Source organism: Engraulis encrasicolus, chromosome 17, assembly GCF_034702125.1.
Source record: "Engraulis encrasicolus isolate BLACKSEA-1 chromosome 17, IST_EnEncr_1.0, whole genome shotgun sequence".
NCBI classification, from domain to species: domain Eukaryota; kingdom Metazoa; phylum Chordata; class Actinopteri; order Clupeiformes; family Engraulidae; genus Engraulis; species Engraulis encrasicolus.
This window is the reverse complement of record NC_085873.1, coordinates 39,324,932-39,343,542: the sequence shown is the minus strand read 5'-3', so window position 1 is coordinate 39,343,542 and position 18,611 is coordinate 39,324,932. Positions and strand designations below refer to the sequence as shown.

Genomic DNA, 18,611 nt, shown 5'->3' with positions numbered 1-18,611 from the left:
TCCATGAATTCACTGGAAAAAAATAAAATAAAAAGAGTCATGTTTCTTACAGTTACAGTCAGCAGAAGGTATCCGTTACACTGAATGACAGTTCCTTTTTGGACGTCTTTGACCCATGTGACATTTACAGTCCTAGCGTCAAGGTGTAGACCAGGGATGTCAAGCTCAGGCCCGGGGGCTAAATCTGGCCTGTGGGTCATTTTATTTGGCCCGCAAGATCTTTGCAGATGTCTATTAGTTGACCCACATACTCCATTAATATATAATAACATGGCTTGAGCACGAAAATTGTTCAACAGTACACTATATGTACTTGCACAGGAACATTTCAACTAACTAACTTATGATGGGAATGAGAGCTTGTGAAATTTTCCTCCAAATATCAAGTGCGTGCTTGTGCAATTTTAGGCAATTTTAAGCCATTTTAGGCCCAGATTTAGTTTTTGACCAGTTTGACACCCCTGGTGTAGATGATTCAGCTCTAACAGATCGTCAACTTAAATCTCAGCTCAACAGAGCCGATCAAGATTTTACATTCCAAACATGTTCTCTGTCCAAATTCTGGAATTGGTCTTCTTCCAGAATCTTAAAGTTCTAACGTCTTAACTGAGTCCATGTGTGTTGCTTTTTGTCACAAGTGGGCACAGCAGTTTGTCCATTCATCAATCAATTCCATACATCCATTCCCTCCTTCATTCCTTCCTTCCATCCTTTATTCGTTCATAGCAATCAATTTAGGAGTCCTTCTTTCCTTCTCTCATCTTCCTTCCACCCATGCTTCTGTCTTAACTTCTCAGATGGCGCGTTCAGGCCGACTGAGAACTGTGCCGGTGCCGGTGCCCGTTCCCGCACCTAATCACGAACTAGTCACAAACCGACGGGCGTGTTCATGCCGCAGATCTTAGCATTCGCAAACCGGAAAGTACTTGTTTTTTTCTCCTCGAACCGTGACGACAATGTGGACATCAGCTGGTTCATTTGGGTTATACACAGTGACGTGGGGAAAAGTTTAGAGCCCGGTATGAATGCGGATAGTTCGCAGGTAAGGACTTAAGTGCCGAACGCAACTGGGTGTATGCACAGGCAACGTTTTGGACGGCCTGAAAACTGTATGAGAGACAGAGAACGATGCAGACAGGCACTTAGTCCTTGGTTTCAAAATTGTCCCAGACTTGCCCCACATCACCATAGTTCAACTATCCATTCATCCATCCATCCATCAATCCATGGATTCATTCATTCATCCATCCATCCATCCTCCAAGTTACTCTTCTCCTCTATCAATCCATCAATCCATGGATTCATTCATTCATTCATTCATTCATTCATTCATTCATCAATCCACCCCATCCATTCAAGCCTCTTTAGTCCATCCACTCATTGCCCCCATCTCCATCTCTAGTCCTGGGCCTCGATGTTGTCCCAGACCCGCACCACGTCAGGGTAGTCTTTGACGGCCTCCAGTAGCGTGTGTGCGTCCCTCAGCTGCTCCTGGCTCAGCGGCGCTCCCATGGTGGCCACGTACTCCAGGCCCGACGACACCGTGCTCACGCCCAGCTTGTCCAGCGCCTGACGCACGCCGCGCATCTCGCCCATGCCGCAGATGAACTACAGAGGGGGAGAAGGGACAAAAGACGTCATTAGACATTGAATTACATATCTAGTGCCTGCCGCATGCCTCGCATATCTCCCATGCCGCAGATGAACTACGGAGGGGGAGAAGGGACAAGAAACCTCATTACACATTAGGTTACATATCTAGTGCGTGCTGCAAGTCGCATCTCACTCAGTCCTGCAGATGAACTACGGAGGGGGAGAAGGGACAAGAAACATAGATATTAGGCTGAGATGAGATATTTTATATATACCCTGCCTACAGCATTGCCCTCTCCTCCTCATCTTTCACCTCCTTGATGTCCTCAGCTGTGTGTGTGTGTGTGTGTGTGTGTGTGTGTGTACCTGCAACATGGCTCTCTCCTCCTCATCCTCAGTGTCCTTCACGTCCTCGGCTGTGTGTGTGTGTGTGTGTGTGTGTGTGTGTGTGTGTGTGTGTGTGTGTACCTGCAGCATGGCTCTCTCCTCCTCATCCTCAGTCTCCTTGACGTCCTCGGCTCCAGCCTCGATGGCCAGATCCAGGGCCTGGTCGGAGGACAGCTCGCCACGCGTCGCCATGACAACTCCCTTCTTGGAGAAGCTGTGGCGCGCCCCGTCACAGATCGCCGCCCTGTGGGGAACCAAGGAATTGCAGGCACAGGACAGATTTGAGAACAATTCAGCCCAAACACTTCTTGCAATATAAAAAATAAAAAAAATATGGTAACACTTTCTATGAAGCCTATATCTATAGCGCATTATGAGCGCATTTGTAACAACTTATACAGGGCATCATAATTAATCACAGTGCATTATGACAGTTATAATTTATTATAAGTCCCTTCACTACCTGTAGTTCATAACCATTCACGAGCATTCAAAACACCCTAAGATGTATAATGTATTATAAGATAGATTTATAGTTATTCATGACTGTTGATATACTCCATCATGAAGCGTTATGAGTGTAGTCATAATGCACTATGATTATGATGCGCATTATAATTTGTTATAAATGTGCTCATAATGCGCTATAGATATGGGCTTCATAGAAAGTGTTACCAAAAAATATTATTGCAATATACAATACACTTATCATGAAATCTAATAAAGAAACATTACAAATGGCTCAGGACTTAACAAAATGATCTGAAGAAAGTATTGATAGAGGTAAGAAGGAAAATGAGAGTGAAGGTAACACTTACCTTGAGAGTACCGTCATGAACATGCCATGACATTGTCATAACAGAGTCATAACACTTGTCATGACATCAGTTATGACAGTGTCACGTCACGCTCACAACGCTACTCTCAAGTACAGCGTTATCAGACTAAAAGAGTAGAATGTGGAAAGTTAAGGCATTGTGTTCTGACCCGTGTTTGTTGAGCAGGTATCGTATCTCCTGATTGGAGCGTTTGCTGTTGTCGGTCAGCACCTCCACCAGCGCCATGAAGCCGCTCGGACCCCTCACCTCATACAGGTGCTGCGTACTGGACTTGGAGCGGTCCTGAGAGAGAGAGAGAGAGAGAGAGAGAGAGAGAGAGAGAGAGAGAGAGAGAGAGAGAGACAGACAGACAGACAGACAGACAGACAGACAGAGAGAGAGAGAGAGATCTTGGTGAAAACCTAATGCAACAATAAATGGAAGTAAATTCCAGACAACATTGCAGAAGTTTATTGAAACAATGCAACACCAAATGTGTGCCGCTTCCGCAATCAAAGCTAAAGCTAGCCTGGGAAATCCCATGCTGCATTGCACAATGTGACTTGTGATAACCAGGCGAAACGGTAATGCAGTATGGTGGGACACATTAGCAGGCGTTACTCACGGCTCCCTTGATGGCGTGCTCTATGGTGGCTTTAGGGACGTTTTTGCTGCGGCACTGCTCTATCACCTGAGCCAGGGAGGCGTTATACTCCGGATTGGCACCGCCCTCTGAAGGAAGACACAAACAAGAGTTCCACATGATGGAGATATTTGGGTGATGATGGCGGCCACGCAAACATGCACGCACACGAGCACACACACACACACACACACACACACACACACACACACACACACACACACACACACACACACACACACACACACACACAAAGTCCAGGGTATTTACATTTACATGTTCACGCCAACAATCACAGACACAAACACACAGACACACACACAGGGACATCTATTGACAGATGTCAATATAAACCTTGGTCATCCAGTTCTCAGAAACCACACACACACACACACACACACACACACACACACACACACACACACACACACACACACACACACACACACACACACACACCCACACACACACACACACACACACACACACACACACACACACACACACACACACACACAAGCCTACCTCTTACTGCAACCCGAATCATCATTGACAGTTTGGCCATCATTCGTGCACGTTCATGATCTCGAGGGATTTTCACATCTTTGACTTTTGACCACTTGTTGTGACCGGCGCAAAGTGGCGGAGAGTGATGGATGCTACGGACAGGCCGTAATTCCCCACGGGAAACTTTCGCGAAGACTGCAGTTACACAGCTGATTCTCGGAACCATTGATGCGTGGCTCTGCGCTACCCGGCAGGATTGAGGCAAGGACCTCAGCAACACAGCACCGGCGTTACCCAACATTGCCCTTGATCTACAACACAAAGTGAGCGACCACACAAAGCGATTTTCAGAAATAAAGTAAGTTCAGTGATCAACTCTAGTATGTTGTTTCTGTCTACCTTGACTGTGTCCCGGGGTCATTCTGTGTTCGAGAGCCAGAAGTCTTCAAATGTCAATACACATGACCGACCTGTCACTGACATTTAAGCTAATTTGCTAGCTTTTGTAGTGTGCTTTTGAAAGCGTGGCCAAACGGCGCCTTCACGTGCAACAGTTCACATTCCCAAGACCATACCTCTTTTGAAAATAGTTTGTTCATGCGTCCAATAAGTGCTAATGTCACAAGAAAACTCACAGCTTTGCTCTCCCACAAGGCTGCTGTTGACAGGGTGACACACACATACGGGATATCCTGCACTGCACCGCATCGATGTGTCAAAATAAAAGGGCATGCACACTATAAAATGTCAGCCACAAGATGGCGCCATACTTCAGAGGAGATAGACTTTAGATACCGTAATACATTTACTTAGGCCTACATTTAGCCTATTTTTTTATCATTTATTTTACAAACAAAACGCGGTAGATGCTAAAATGTAAATTAATAATAATAATAATAATAATATATATATATATATATATGTATATATATATATATATATATATATAATCATAAAAGTATAAATAAAGTCACAACTTTAAACAAAGGCTAGTAAGATTTTGGTAATATAGGCCTACATCCACTATTTAATTTTAAACAAACATTGACATGTGGGTCATTGATGTTTTTTGTCGCATAGGCCTAAGGAAGGTACTATTACAAAGTAAGTTAATTAACAATTGTAAATGAATGCACATGCATTATCGAGTAAAGCAAAAAATAATTGAATGTATAATGGTAGCTCTTGAACCACTCTGCCGTCTAGTAAAATATCAGCAACCCATGAATAGACTTGAAGCTCTGAAATTTGCCCAAATAGCAGCGATTTGTATCATCACTTATAAGATAGGCGTCTACAGGAAATCATATACAGTGCTGTGCGAAAGTATTTGCCCCCTTACTGATTTTTTAAAAAACTTTTTGCCACACTTAACATTTTCAGATCACCAAACAAATGTAAATATTAAACAAAATCCCAAGCAAACTTAAAATGCAGTTTTTTTTATATGTGAAGAGAAAAATGCCATACAACTTGTACAAGCCTGTGTGAAACAGTAAATGTCCCCCTTGAGGAGGTATCTGTGATTAATCATATTTTGGACAACTGAGTTATATTTCACAGCTGCCCAATTCTGGCTGTGTCTGTCTGTCTGTCAAGTACAACAAGTTAAAAGCTTTAGGGGGCAATTATCTTTTCACATGAGGTCATAGTTTCATAGTTTTCTTGATCTGAAATGATTCAGAGTGACAAAGATGCAATAAAAAGCTAAGAAATAAGTAAGGGGGTAAAAACTTCCACACAGCACTCATCGGTTGTTACTTTTTATGTTATCAGTTTTCACAAGGAAGAGCGTGACACTGCTTCTTCATGGTTCACCACTTTTTAATTTATTTCTTGGTGCTGACGTTTCGGCACTTAGGCCTTCATCAGAGTGATGGCTTTTTATGTTATAAAATATTACCAAAGATGTAAAACAATGTGTCATCAGATCTTTAAATATTGCCATTGTAAATGATTTTCCCTATCCATTTGTGTTGCTCATTCTCAGGAGTTGTAACAGGATGAATCAGTGTGATTTTAAGGCAGTCAAAGTATCGGTGTGTGACAGTCAGGGTCCTGACTGGCTTCTTACTGGTTATTACTTTTTATGTTATAAAATATTGCCAAAGATGTTAAACAATGTGTCATCAGAGCTTTAAAAAATTACCATGTAAATCAATTTCCCCATCCATTTGTATTGTTCATTGTTAGAAGTCAAGTCAAGTCGGCTTTATTGTCAATTTCTTTACATACACTTACAAAGAATTTGAAATGACCTTTCTTACTTTCCCATGCAGACATAGACATAGCCTTTAGGTGTGGACATAGACAATTAGACGTTAAGGCAGTCAAAGTATTGGTGTGAGTGTGACAGTCATAGGGTCCTGACTGGCTTCTTTCTGGCTCGCTCGGCGCTCCAGCAGTGACCACTGACTCACTGATGACCAGTCACTGTGCACAGGGCCGCTGACAGCTTTTGCTGGGCCCGGGACAAAGTCATCTGAAAGGCCCCCCCTAGCCACTACATACAATGTAATAGGGATCCAATTCTGGGGCCCCCTTATCTCCCTGAGACCGGGACAACATACCCCTTTGTCCCCCTCCTGCCGGCGGGCCTGACTGCAGCGCGGACTAGACTAGAGCAAAGGTAAAGAAGAGCCAGCTCTGTCAACTCGCACCGCAAACACTGCAGCCGCCTCAAACAGTGGAGGAGGAGGGCAGAAGAAGAGGGCATACATCATTCAGATGAGGGGGGGGGGGGGTGAGCAGGAGAGAGAGAGAGAGAGAGAGAGAGAGAGAGAGAGAGAGAGAGAGAGAGAGAGAGAGAGAGAGAGAGAGAGAGAGAGAGAGAGAGAGAGAGAGAGAGAAGGGGGGGGGGGTGAGCAGGAGAGAGAGAGAGAGAGAGGGGAGGTTGGAGTGAGTTGTGGAGTGAGTAGGAGAGAGGAAGAGAGAGAGAGAGAGAGAGAGAGAGAGAGAGAGAGAGAGAGAGAGAGAGAGATGGAGAGGGAGAGGGAGGGAGGAGGGTGAGGGTGAGGGTGGAGTGAGTAGGAGAGAGGAAGAGAGAGAGAGAGAGAGAGAGAGAGAGAGAGAGAGAGAGAGAGAGAGAGAGAGAGATAATGGGGGAGGAGGGAGTGAGCAGGAGAGAGAGAGGGAGATAGGCATGTGAAAGAGAGCAAGCATGAGAGACAGAGGAAGAAGGAGAGAGAAAAGGAAGGGAGAAACAGGCAGAAGAGAGAGAGAGAGAGAGGGGGGGGGGGGGGGTGGCAGGAGAGAGAGAGAGAGAGAGAGAGGAGGGTGGAGTGAGTAGGAGAGGGAGAGAGAGAGATGGAGAGGGAGAGGGAGGGAGGAGGGTGAGGGTGGAGTGAGTAGGAGAGAGGAAGAGAGAGAGAGAGAGAGAGAGAGAGAGAGAGATAATGGGGGAGGAGGGAGAGAGAGGGAGATAGGCATGTGAAAGAGAGCAAGCATGAGAGACAGAGGAAGAATGAGAGAGAAAAGGAAGGGAGAAACAGAGGCAGAAGAGGGAGAGAGAGAGAGAGAGAGAAGAGAGAGATAGCGGGATAGAGATAGAGGGCAAGAGAGATGAGGTGCATGTGTTTGTGAAAGAGAGAGAGAGTGTGAGGAGGAGGAGGGGGTGGGGTTGTGAAGGAGAGCGCGAGAAAGAAAAGAAAAGCCTGTGTGTGTGTGTGCGTGTGTGTGTACATGTCTGAGGAGCAGAAGGAGGAGACTGGACAGAGAAAGACGCCACACTACTATGACCAGACGCTCTGATACACACACACACACGCACACACACTCACGTTCACCTCCTTACACACACACAGACACTCACACACAGAGACTGCAGTCAGTTGGTCAGTCTGTTAGTGGAGACTCTCCTAAGGACTATGGACTGGACTATGGACGTAGCGGATAGCGACTGCTGACAAGACTGGATCTGGACGTCCGCATGCATGCAGCCACACATTCCTTATTGTCACCTGGAGAACATTGGATTGGGAAGACTGCAGGGAATTTTATCACCCAAGAACTATTTCACTCACTCACAGATCTAATATTGATGCGCGGGGGCCAGGCAGAATAACCCTTCAAGTCTTTCTTCATAAACAAGCTGTAGAAGAACAGTGGGAGCCACTCGTTTCTTATTATTGTCACCAGGAGGAGATTAGGAAAGACTTGGAAGATTGGGAGAAGATTGGGAATTTTATTACTCAAGAACTATTTCTCTCGCACATATAATATTGATGCGTGCGGAATTACACTTCAAGTCTTCCTTTCTTCACGAACAAGCTCTTGAAGAATAACTCTTCAAGTCTTTCTCAAGCGGGCAGAATAACACTTCAGGTGTTCACAAACAAGCTGTAGAAGTTTTTTTTTTTTTTTAAAGAAAGACAAATAGAGGAAAAACACCAAAAACAGGACAGCGGGAGCTGGCCAGAAAAACCTGACCTGAAAGAAGACAAGAGAAAAGCAAACAGATTAATAGAAGAGGCCATTCACAGACACCTTCACGCATCCCATTCAGCACATCCCTGGGTATCGGAGAAGAGAGAGAGAGAGAGGAGAAAGAGAGAGAGAGAAGGGGGTTGGTGTTTGGAGCAAAGAGCTTGATCGAGAGCTGGACGTCTCAGGTGTGAGAGAGGAGCGAAAGACTCTTCTCACAAACTCACAGAAGGGCAGACCGAGAGCTGGATCTGAGAGAGAGAGAGAGAAAAAAAACATGCACCGGGATTCAGCAGCGCTTCCTTTTCGAGCGCTCAAACCAGGACCCCTCCTGTCATCCTAAAGGGACCACGGCAGCCCACAGAGGACAGTGGGGGGGTCAAGACCAGACACAGACAGACAGACAGACAGACAGACAGACAGACAGACAGACAGACAGACAGACAGACAGACAGATAGACAGACAGACAGACAGAGCGAGAGCACATGCGTGACTGCTCCGCTACACAGAGGAAGAGATGCACATGGGAGATGCAAGCATGTCAGGTTGGGCTGGAGTGAGTGCCTTCCTCGTGTGGTTCGTCCTGGTGCCAGCGCAAGCATTGGTGAGTTGAAACAAGTTGGTCTCTCTGTTTGTTATTTTGTTGTTGTTGCTGTTGTTGTTGTTGTTGTTGTTTCTTGTTGTTGTTGTTGATGTTTTTGTTTTTGTTTTAGTGTGTAAGTTGGCAGCTTTATGGAAAGAAGATCTGTTTGTAAGGTTGCAGTGTGGTTATTTACAATTAAACATCCAACATTCAGGAAATAGGTAGTTTACATCAACTGCAACCCAGTACCAATGAATTAACAGGATTTCATTATTTCTACATTCAGTAGCAGTGTACATAGACACTGACTAATACTGTATGTAGTCTGAAAAATGTATGTGACTGTGCACGTGTGTGTGGATAAATAGAGCATGAGTGTGCACATGTGTGTGTGTTGTTTATGGGCATGGGTGCTCATTTGTAGACAGCAATTTTAGAGTACCTTGAGCGGTGTCATGTCAACGTCAGGACAACGTGAATGATGTATAGTTCTATGTTGGTCTTTAGTGCTTATGAAGTTTGTGCAGGGATTTCTGCTATAGTATAAAACACTATAAACATTAAAATCCACCCCCAAATATACAGTTTGCCACCCTGAAAGTTCTGAGATGAACCTAAAAGTTCTCAGAGGAACCAGAAGATCCCCAATGTTTTTTTAAGGTTCCTCTGAGTACCCAGGAACTCAACAGTTCTTTGAAGAACCCTTCAATTGGAAGACCTCCTAAAGGTTCTATAAGGTCCCCCCATTATCCAAGGTTCTTTGAGGAACCCTTCTAAATGTTCTCCAAGGTTCCTCAAGTTTCTTTCAGGGACCTTCACATTTTTCATAGTGTGCTTTGCAGGCCATTTCACTTATTCTGTCAATATAAATTCATGTTAAAAGTTTTAGTGATGTGGGACCAATGGACCAATGGGATGTGGGAACATACAGGTAGGCAGGCTTCTGAAAGAGATCTCTGAAGAAGATCAAAAGATTTACGCATTACTACTGAGATTGACACATCCATGCTATAAACCTGAAGAGGAGGGGTGGCGTATAGGTATAAGAGTTTGTGTCACGTCGGCGTCATGACAGCGCGAGTGAGTGATGGCGGATGGCGGTGGAGACTCTGATGTGGTTTCGGGGGTGGTCTCTCCGGTGTGATTTCGGCCATGTCTGTGAAGACACCACATCAGAGGCCAGACTGGCTGGCACCTACTGGGAGCCACTGACCAACCAACACCTCCGTCAACTCGAGCCCTTTGAGGAGTACCATCATCACAAATATGTGATTAGAATTTTGCCAACATTTTGAGTTCTCATTATGATGTCATAAGGACTTTGCGAGATTTTTAACACAGACTTCTATGGGAGCTGTAGAGTGTTCCAGTAAAATTCTAGAAGAACTGGGGAAAAGTCTTTACTCTTCAAAGGGCTAGGGTGCCCAGCAACACTCCCCATGACTCCACGAGCAACAAGCTGCAAACAGACCCTCCTCCTCCACACATCCACACAACACCAACACCCACACCTTTTCTGACACTTGCAGACAGACAGGGGTGTCCCGTCTCTGTTTGGGTGTAGGTGCCTGCTCCGACTCTCATTTAATCAAGCACCTATGGCTGCCTTCCCCATTACCTTAGCAAGCATCCATCCACATGTCTTACCCATCCACTGGTGTGGAGAGCATGAATGACTGACACCTATGGCTGCTGAGCAACCTTCCCAGGTAACACTGGTTCACTATTACAGTGGATCTACCACATTAGGTACAGTGTAATAACCAGTTTAACAATATTAATTAATACCAGGGCATAGGGCAGTTATGGGTGAGCGGTTAAGGCGTCAGACTTGCATCCCAGAGGTTGCTGGTTCGACTCCCGACCCGCTAGGTTGGTGGGGGGAGTAATCAACCAGTGCTCTCCCCCATCATCCTCCATGACTGAGGTACCCTGAGCATGGTACCGTCCCACCGCACTGCTCCCCATGGGGCGCCACTGAGGGCTGCCCCCTTGCACGGGTGAGGCATACATGCAATTTCGTTGTGTGCAGTGTGCAGTGTGCAGTGTTCACTTGTGTGCTGTGGAGTGCTGTGTCACAATGACAGTTGGAGTTTCCCAATGGGCTTTCACTTTTTCACTTTCACTTTCGCTTTCACCAATGTAACACCACCACTTTTGTACTTACATCTAGGGTTAGGGTTAGGGTTAGGGTTGGTACATGGCAACAAACAAACCTCAAACATCCCAACTCCACTTTTCTCTCTGACTGTCAGTTCCTGTCATTCCTGTAGTTTAAATGTGCCTGCTGTTTCACGTGCATGGACCATTTGGACCATAATGATTTGTCTGAGGATAAGGAAGACCATTTCGAGTCTAAATTCAATTTTGGCAAATGTGTAGTGCACTTTGTCTTTGTAGGGCAGTGTAGATGCGGGTCTTGTCTGGGGGCAGAGGTGAGGTGAGGTGAGGGCTCTGTCTGTCTTTGCACTAGTTGGCCTGTTGTTGGAGTCCCTGGGCCCTTCTCAAAACCTAGGACAGTGTCCTTCCAAGTGTATCAGCCTAATTAGTCACACCCAGTGATTGGATACTCTTTATTAGTCACACCCAGTGATTGGAAATTCTATAGAGTTCACCAAAGAGTATTCAATCACTGGCCGTGACTAATTAGGCTGATACACTTAGAAGGACACTGTCCTAGGTTTTGAGAAAGACCCCTTGTCTCCCTCGCTCAGACACTCCACAAGCAGCAACACAGATATTTCAGACTTCCCCCTGCCCCCCAAATACACACACACACACACGCACGCACGCACACATGCACGCACGCACACACTCGCAGACACGCACACACACACACGCAGACACGCACACACACACACACACACACACACACACACACACACACACACACACACACACACACACACACACACACACACACACACACACACACACACACACACACACACACACACACACATCCCTCTGACGTTTCAGAAGTATGCAGATGAAAATTAACATTCTCTTTAATCTTAAGACACAGCACTCTACCTCTTATAAACTTGATGTAACTAGAAAGGCAATGACCAAGTTAGAATGTATAAGACTCTGAGTCATAGTCTTGTAGTACTGTACTGCTATTATAGTAAAATCTTTTCAATAACCGGTACAGCAGTTGGGCAGTCATGGGTAAGAGGTTAGGCCATGAGACTTGTAGCCCAAAGGTTGCTGGTAGGGGAAGTAATTAACCAGTGCTCTCCCCAATCCTCCTCCATGACTGAGGTACCCTGAGCATGGTATGTACCACTGCATTGCTCTCTTGGGGCGCCATTGGGGGCTGCCCCCTTGCACGGGTGAGGCATAAATGCAATTTCGTTGTTTGCAGTGTGCAGTGAACACTTGTGTGCTGCGGAGTGCTGTGTCACAATGACAATGGGCATTCACTTTCACTTCATTAGTACAGGCTGTAAATCTCTATTCTGCCACCTCTTTTGGGAGTTGCCAAAAGCATGTTGCACATTGTGGCGGGAAAATACAGTACAGGTTATTAACTGTCTTTTCTGGGCCCCTGCCGTGGCCAACCGGTAGGGCACTCGTCTGCCATGCGGCCGACCTGGCTTCGATTCCCGGCACGGGTCATTTGCCGACCCCTCCCCGTCTCTCTCTCCATTCGCTTCGTGTCCACCTCTCAAATTGTCCTGTCGTCAATAAAGTCGTAAAAAAAGACCTTAATTTTAAATGAAATAAAATTAAATAAATAAAGAAAAATCTATAATCTCTACTCTGAAATATGAAATAAAATACAATAAATAAAGAAAAAAAAAAATCTCTACTCTGCCACCTCCTTTGGGGCTTGTTGTGAAAAGCACATTGCACATTGTGGCGGGAAAATGAAGAGTGTGACATAAACTGTGACCCAACAGAACGTGATGGTGACTCATGCTCTTACTCTATAGGTTGGACGGTTGGTGGATTGGAGACAGGGGACACAATAGGGCATTTCACTCCTGTGCATGGCCATGCTCAAAGACATTAAAGGGACACTGTGTGAGATTTGTAGCTGTTTATTTCCAGAATTCATGCTACCCATTCACTAATGTTACCTTTTTCATGAATATTTACCACCACCATGAATTTTCAAGTATTCATTATGACTGGAAAAATTTCACTTTTCATACATGAAAAGGGGGATCTTCTCCATGGTCCGCCATTTTGAATTTCCGGAAATAGCCATTTTTAGCAGCAAAAATGACTGTACTTGGGCCACACCAGAAAATATTAGTTTATTACTCAGTAAACTATCATGAAAAGGACAAATTTGGCAATAGGCGACACAGTTTCAATGAGCAGCATAGTTGCAGTACCTTTTTTGACCATTTCCTGCACAGTGTCCCTTTAAATGCATAAGAAAAATAGAGAGAGTACTACCCAGTGAAGTGCAAAACGTTTTCGGTCCTTTAGACCATCATCAGTGCCCGTGCTTTTTGGCCGCGCACAACTCAACCTCTGATTGTTGGAAACCGCTGTTGGTCAACAAAAATTTGCTCACGTGGTTGGCTGCCAGTGTCTTGCCCCTCCTCACCCAACCGTATCTCACGCCTTTCGTGAAGTATTCACGAAAAAAATATATTAATTTTCGTAGTGCATTCACGTTATTGCCCACCTTTCGTAAAGCCTTCACGAAAATAATAGATTAATTTTCACGCTGCCTATTCACTTGAATTGCCCGACTGTTGCCACATGGTAATCAAACATTTCAAACAAGCAATTTAGGGTTAGGTTTAGGGTTAAGGTTAGGGTTAAGGTTAGGGTTAAGGTTAGGGTTAGGGTTAGGGTTAGGTTTAGGGGACATAAGGCGTAAGTACCGAAAGGGCCTCGAATTAGTGAGTCCCAAGTGTATCAGCAGTGTTCTGTCAGCACCCCCTCCCCACCCTGGCAGACGTTTGGATAACCACAGCAGCAGTGGGGCAATTCAAGTGAATAGGCAGCGTGAAAATTAATCTATTATTTTCGTGAAGACTTTACGAAAGGCGGGCAATAACGTGAATGCACCACGAAAATTAATATATTATTTTCGTGAAGACTTTACGAAAGGCGTGAGATAGGGCTCCCTCACGACACTGTGTTTATAAACGTGAGTGGCAAAAGGGCCTTTTCATTCTGTCAAATCTCACCGCTAACAATCACAAAACTGTAAACAACTGTATCTAACTTCTCATCCACACAAGAAGAAGCAATACAGTAACTTATGGTGTGTTATTAAACTTATATTAGGTTAAGGTTACTGGACGAGATGAGTGGTGAGTCACTCCCACTCACTCACATCTGCGTCGGTTACATAGTATGGACAGGCTGGATTTAGTGGCGACAGACAGGGCCGTAACCAGACATTTAAAAAAACCGGGGGCAAATACTGCATGCTGTACTGTGCTTCAAACACTTCAGTCAAACTCTTAAGTTTCTTTTCATTAATCATTGCCTTGAGGATAAATGGGGATGGCGTATACAGACTGAATTTATCATTATTGATCATGTATTGATTTTCATCATAGATACACTTTACATTACTGAAAGAAATACAGAGGACATGACCTCTGTGTCCTCAATGGTAGTTACGGCCATGGCGGCAGAGGCCACAACAGAGCCTTGTCTGGGCTGCAGGGCGACGGCTAGCTGGCTGGCTGGGTCCAGGGTTGCCAGATGAGGCTGATGATTTCCAGCCCAAAAAAAATGCTCAAAACCCGCCTAGAAGCACAAAATCCCGCCCAATTCTATTGATTTCTATGGCAAAAATTGGGCGGATTTTTCTGCTAAATGCCATTTTTACCCGCACACGGCCATCCTAAGCAGCCCAATTGGGCGGGAAACAGCCCAATCTGGCAACACTGGCTGGGTCACTGGCTGGAAGAGGGCTGTGAGATTCCTCAGATTGTGAAGGGAAAAACAGTGTGCACCACGTTATAGTCCTTGTCTCTCTCCAATTAGATAGAGCAGGGAGGTGTGGAAAGATGATGACGGCAGTTTGTTTGAATAAACACAAGAACTGACACAATTGGCTATGGCTACGTATGCCAAATGATACACTTTTGTCACACCCAATAAACAACACATCCCCAATGGGATTTAGGTAACGCTTTAGAATAAGGTTCTTCTAATAAGCGTTTATATGGAGGCGTCGCGAAAAAAACAAAAATGTTAAGATGGCTACCATGTGTACCGATTTTCATGCTTTTACTCAAATGAAGTTACTCATCAGATGTTAACACGTTAATAAGCATGTTAACAAAGTTAATAAGCATGTTATTGGGAACTTGTAAGGGTATTACTACCTGCTCACTAGTGACTATAAACGCTTATTAGAAGAACCTTATTCTAAAGCGTTACCGGGATTTACAGTAGGCAGGTCTCCTTATCTCATTTGTGATTAGGTTCTGGTGGTAACCAGGAAGATGGCAGAGGTGTGTAGATGAGGGTCTTGTCTAGCCTCGCGAGCCATCCTACGTACTTCCGCCAAAGGATTGGCTCCACTACTGTAGTCTGGCCGTGCTTCTCTGTGGAGTGCCTGGAGCAGTAGAATTTTGATCGCAACGCCCCCCCCCCAGAAAACAGCCAATAATCGAATACGCCCCCCACGTGGGGGCGAAAGGGGGAGGACGCTCGTGACAATGACGTACACATCTGCGCCAGAGCCATTGGTCTGCGCTATGTTGTTGTTGAGTAACTGCCAGCGATTGGGTGAGAGGTGTCCAATAATTTCAAACCATAACTGAGTGCAAACTTCCTGCTTCCTACAATCGCTTCAGAGCAAACAAATGCCAGACCATAAATACGAAATGAAATGGTAGTATTACAGTGTTAATTTTGTCAGCTTTTTAAAATTTAGTCTTAGTCTAAGTCACAATGACGAAAATCAATTTTAGTCTTAGTCATATTTTAGTCATTGCCTTCCCAATTTAGTCTTTGTCTTAGTCTAAATGACGAAAATCAATTTTAGTCTTAGTCAAATTTTAGTCATTTTCGTCATTTTAGTCAACACTGTACATAACAGAACTTCTCCACACACTTTTAACATATATCATTGACTGTACAGAATAAACCTTCTCCGCACACTGCTTCTCTTTTTAACATATATCACACTGTACAGAATAAAACTTCTTCACACACTGGTTCTCTTTTTCTTTATTTTATTTAATACAGCGTTAATTTCGTCAGCTTTTTAAAAATTAGTCTTAGTCTTAGTCACAATGACGAAAATCAATTTTAGTCTTAGTCATATTTTAGTCATTGCCTTTCCAATTTCGTCTTAGTCTTAGTCTAAATGACGAAAATCAAAAAAGGGCATTGACGAAATATTTTAGTCATAGTCATGGTTGACGAAATTAACACTGTAGTATTATGGGATGGTCAGGACCAGGCTAGGTCTTGTCTGGGGTCAGAGGTGTCTTTGCACTGGACGACGGCTGGCTAGCTGGGTGGCTGGCTGGCTGGCTGGGGGGAAAAGTCAAACTGTGAGATTCCTCAGATTGTGAAGGGAAAACCAGGCCAGCAGAGCACAGGCCGACAATATGACAAGAGAGCAAAGCAAGAGAGCTAAGTGTGTGTGTGTGTGTGTGTGTGTGTGTGTGTGTGTGTGTGTGTGTGTGTGTGTGTGTGTGTGTGTGTGTGTGTGTGTGTGTGTGTGTGTGTGTGTGTGTGTGAGAGGCCAGAGCACTGACGGACAATGTGACAGAGAGCTAGCATGACCCTTGACCTCAGTTATCCCCTCTTCTCTTCCCCTTCTCGTCCTCAGTCCTCAGAGACGCACAAGTTTAACCACACACACACACACACACACACACACACACACACACACACACACACACACACACACACACACACACACACACGCATGCGGCCACGCGCACACCGGCACTCACTCACACACGCACACCCCTGCTTGAGTCAAAAGCGAGATTAGCCAAACATTCAGTTTGTACACAGAGTGCTGTCATGCTTCTAGTGAAACTGGGTCACACTCACACACTGGGCCACACTACTGTGAACTGAAGTAGCAAAATCAGAGAAGAGAATCTGCATTGCATATGAAGTGACTCTGTATTTTGATTGTCGATTACATTACATAATACTCTGTTAAAAGATTTGTGAAATCGTGAACATGTTATTTGTAGATATTTTATTTAGTATGAACAAAATGTAGCTAATAATAATATAAAGTGTTACCCAACCTTTATTTTCAACAGGGGCCTTTATTATGGCGTCATAATGGGGACAAAAGGTATTTTATTCTGCCACGCGCGCGCAAACACCGTCTCACGCACGAGAGGTGCAGTACGTGCAGTACGTGGCGCTCGTGGACCTTTTGTCCCCATTATGACGCCATACTTTATGTATTTCATGCACACCGGCGTTACGGATTGCCCCTGTTCATTTCTATGGACGCTTTCCGCCATCTGGTATCGAGATGCGTGAGGAAAGGGAACCCCCCTGCGTGTAGTTGTTGAATGTAGACAGATGACGTAGGTAAGGTTAACATTACATTAATTACGCTTAGCTGACGCTTTATTACAAAGCGACTTAGTTATTTAGGTACAGGGTATTGGTTACAGTCCCTGGAGCATGGTGGAGTTAGGTGCCTTGCTCAAGGGCACTTCAGCTATGGATGAAGGTGCTAGTTGGGGTGGGATTTGAACCTGCAACCCTCTGAATTTATTAACGCTCTATCCATTGAGCCTTGGCTGCCCTCAGTGTATCAGTGTATCATCACGATATGCCATGTTATATCAGCTGTGAAACCATCAGAATGAATATCAACTTTACTCAATCTCTCTCTCTCTCTCTCTCTCTCTCTCTCTCTCTCTCTCTCTCTCTCTCTCCTCTAACCATTAAGCCGTAGTGATTACATAACATAAAAGGAAAATGATTGCATACCGTCTGAGGTGACAGACAGCAGAGTATATTGCCGGACTCTGAAGATTGGGTCATGTGTTGATTTTCCATCTAAGACTATTGCATAACAACACTATTCAACTCCACAACTCTTCTAGCCCACTGTGAGAACATGTTTACCAGCAAACACGCTGACAAGCTCACACATAAATAAGCCTTCTCCCGAAATAGACACTCATACATACAGTATATATACACGTACGTGTACAATCAAGTAGCCAATATCAAAAGCACATTAAGGCATATACTAAACACTTGCACGCACACACGTACGCACACACAAACACACACACACACGCGCGCACACACACCCACACGCATGGACATGCAGCACACACACGCACACACACACACACGCACGCACGCACACACACACACACTGCAGCAGTGGTGAGCGCTGGGGCATGAAATGGTGCTGTCTCTCTGATGACATCTAAATGGTAGATCAGGAAGGCCAATCAGAAACTGCAGACTGCTCCTCATGCTTTCACTTGCTGGATTGATCCTGTGTGTGTGTGTGTGTGTGTGTGTGTGTGTGTGTGTGTGTGTGTGTGTGTGTGTGTGTGTGTGTGTGTGTGTGTGTGTGTGTGTGTGTGTGTGTGCACGCGAATGTGAGTGTGTGTGTGTGTGTGTGTGCACGCGAATGTGAGTGTGTGTGTGTGTGTACGTCCGAGTGTGAGTGTGCGTGTGTATGTGTTTGTGTACGCGAGTGTGAGTGTGAGTGTGAGT

The 18,611-nt window shown here is 44.9% G+C and overlaps 2 protein-coding genes across 2 annotated transcripts in view; one reads left to right on the top strand and one right to left on the bottom strand.

Annotated features, from left to right (window-relative positions):
• LOC134467480 (translational activator of cytochrome c oxidase 1) overlaps window positions 1-4,645 on the bottom strand; it is a 4,943-nt gene extending 298 nt beyond the window's left edge. The window contains exons 1-6 of the mRNA XM_063221354.1: window positions 4,584-4,645; window positions 3,967-4,259; window positions 3,424-3,530; window positions 2,968-3,101; window positions 2,062-2,224; window positions 1-1,608 (exon numbers count right to left, since the gene is read on the bottom strand). The exon at window positions 1-1,608 is cut by the window's left edge and continues 298 nt beyond it. Coding sequence (XP_063077424.1) covers window positions 1,399-1,608; window positions 2,062-2,224; window positions 2,968-3,101; window positions 3,424-3,530; window positions 3,967-4,259; window positions 4,584-4,630 — 954 coding nt within the window. The 5' untranslated portion in view covers window positions 4,631-4,645 and the 3' untranslated portion in view covers window positions 1-1,398. The remainder of the gene's footprint in view (window positions 1,609-2,061; window positions 2,225-2,967; window positions 3,102-3,423; window positions 3,531-3,966; window positions 4,260-4,583) is intronic.
• A 5,396-nt stretch (window positions 4,646-10,041) lies between these two features.
• Window positions 10,042-18,611, top strand: part of pth3r (parathyroid hormone 3 receptor) — a 49,980-nt gene continuing 41,410 nt past the window's right edge. Inside the window, 1 exon segment of the mRNA XM_063220970.1 lies at window positions 10,042-10,092. Coding sequence (XP_063077040.1) covers window positions 10,042-10,092 — 51 coding nt within the window.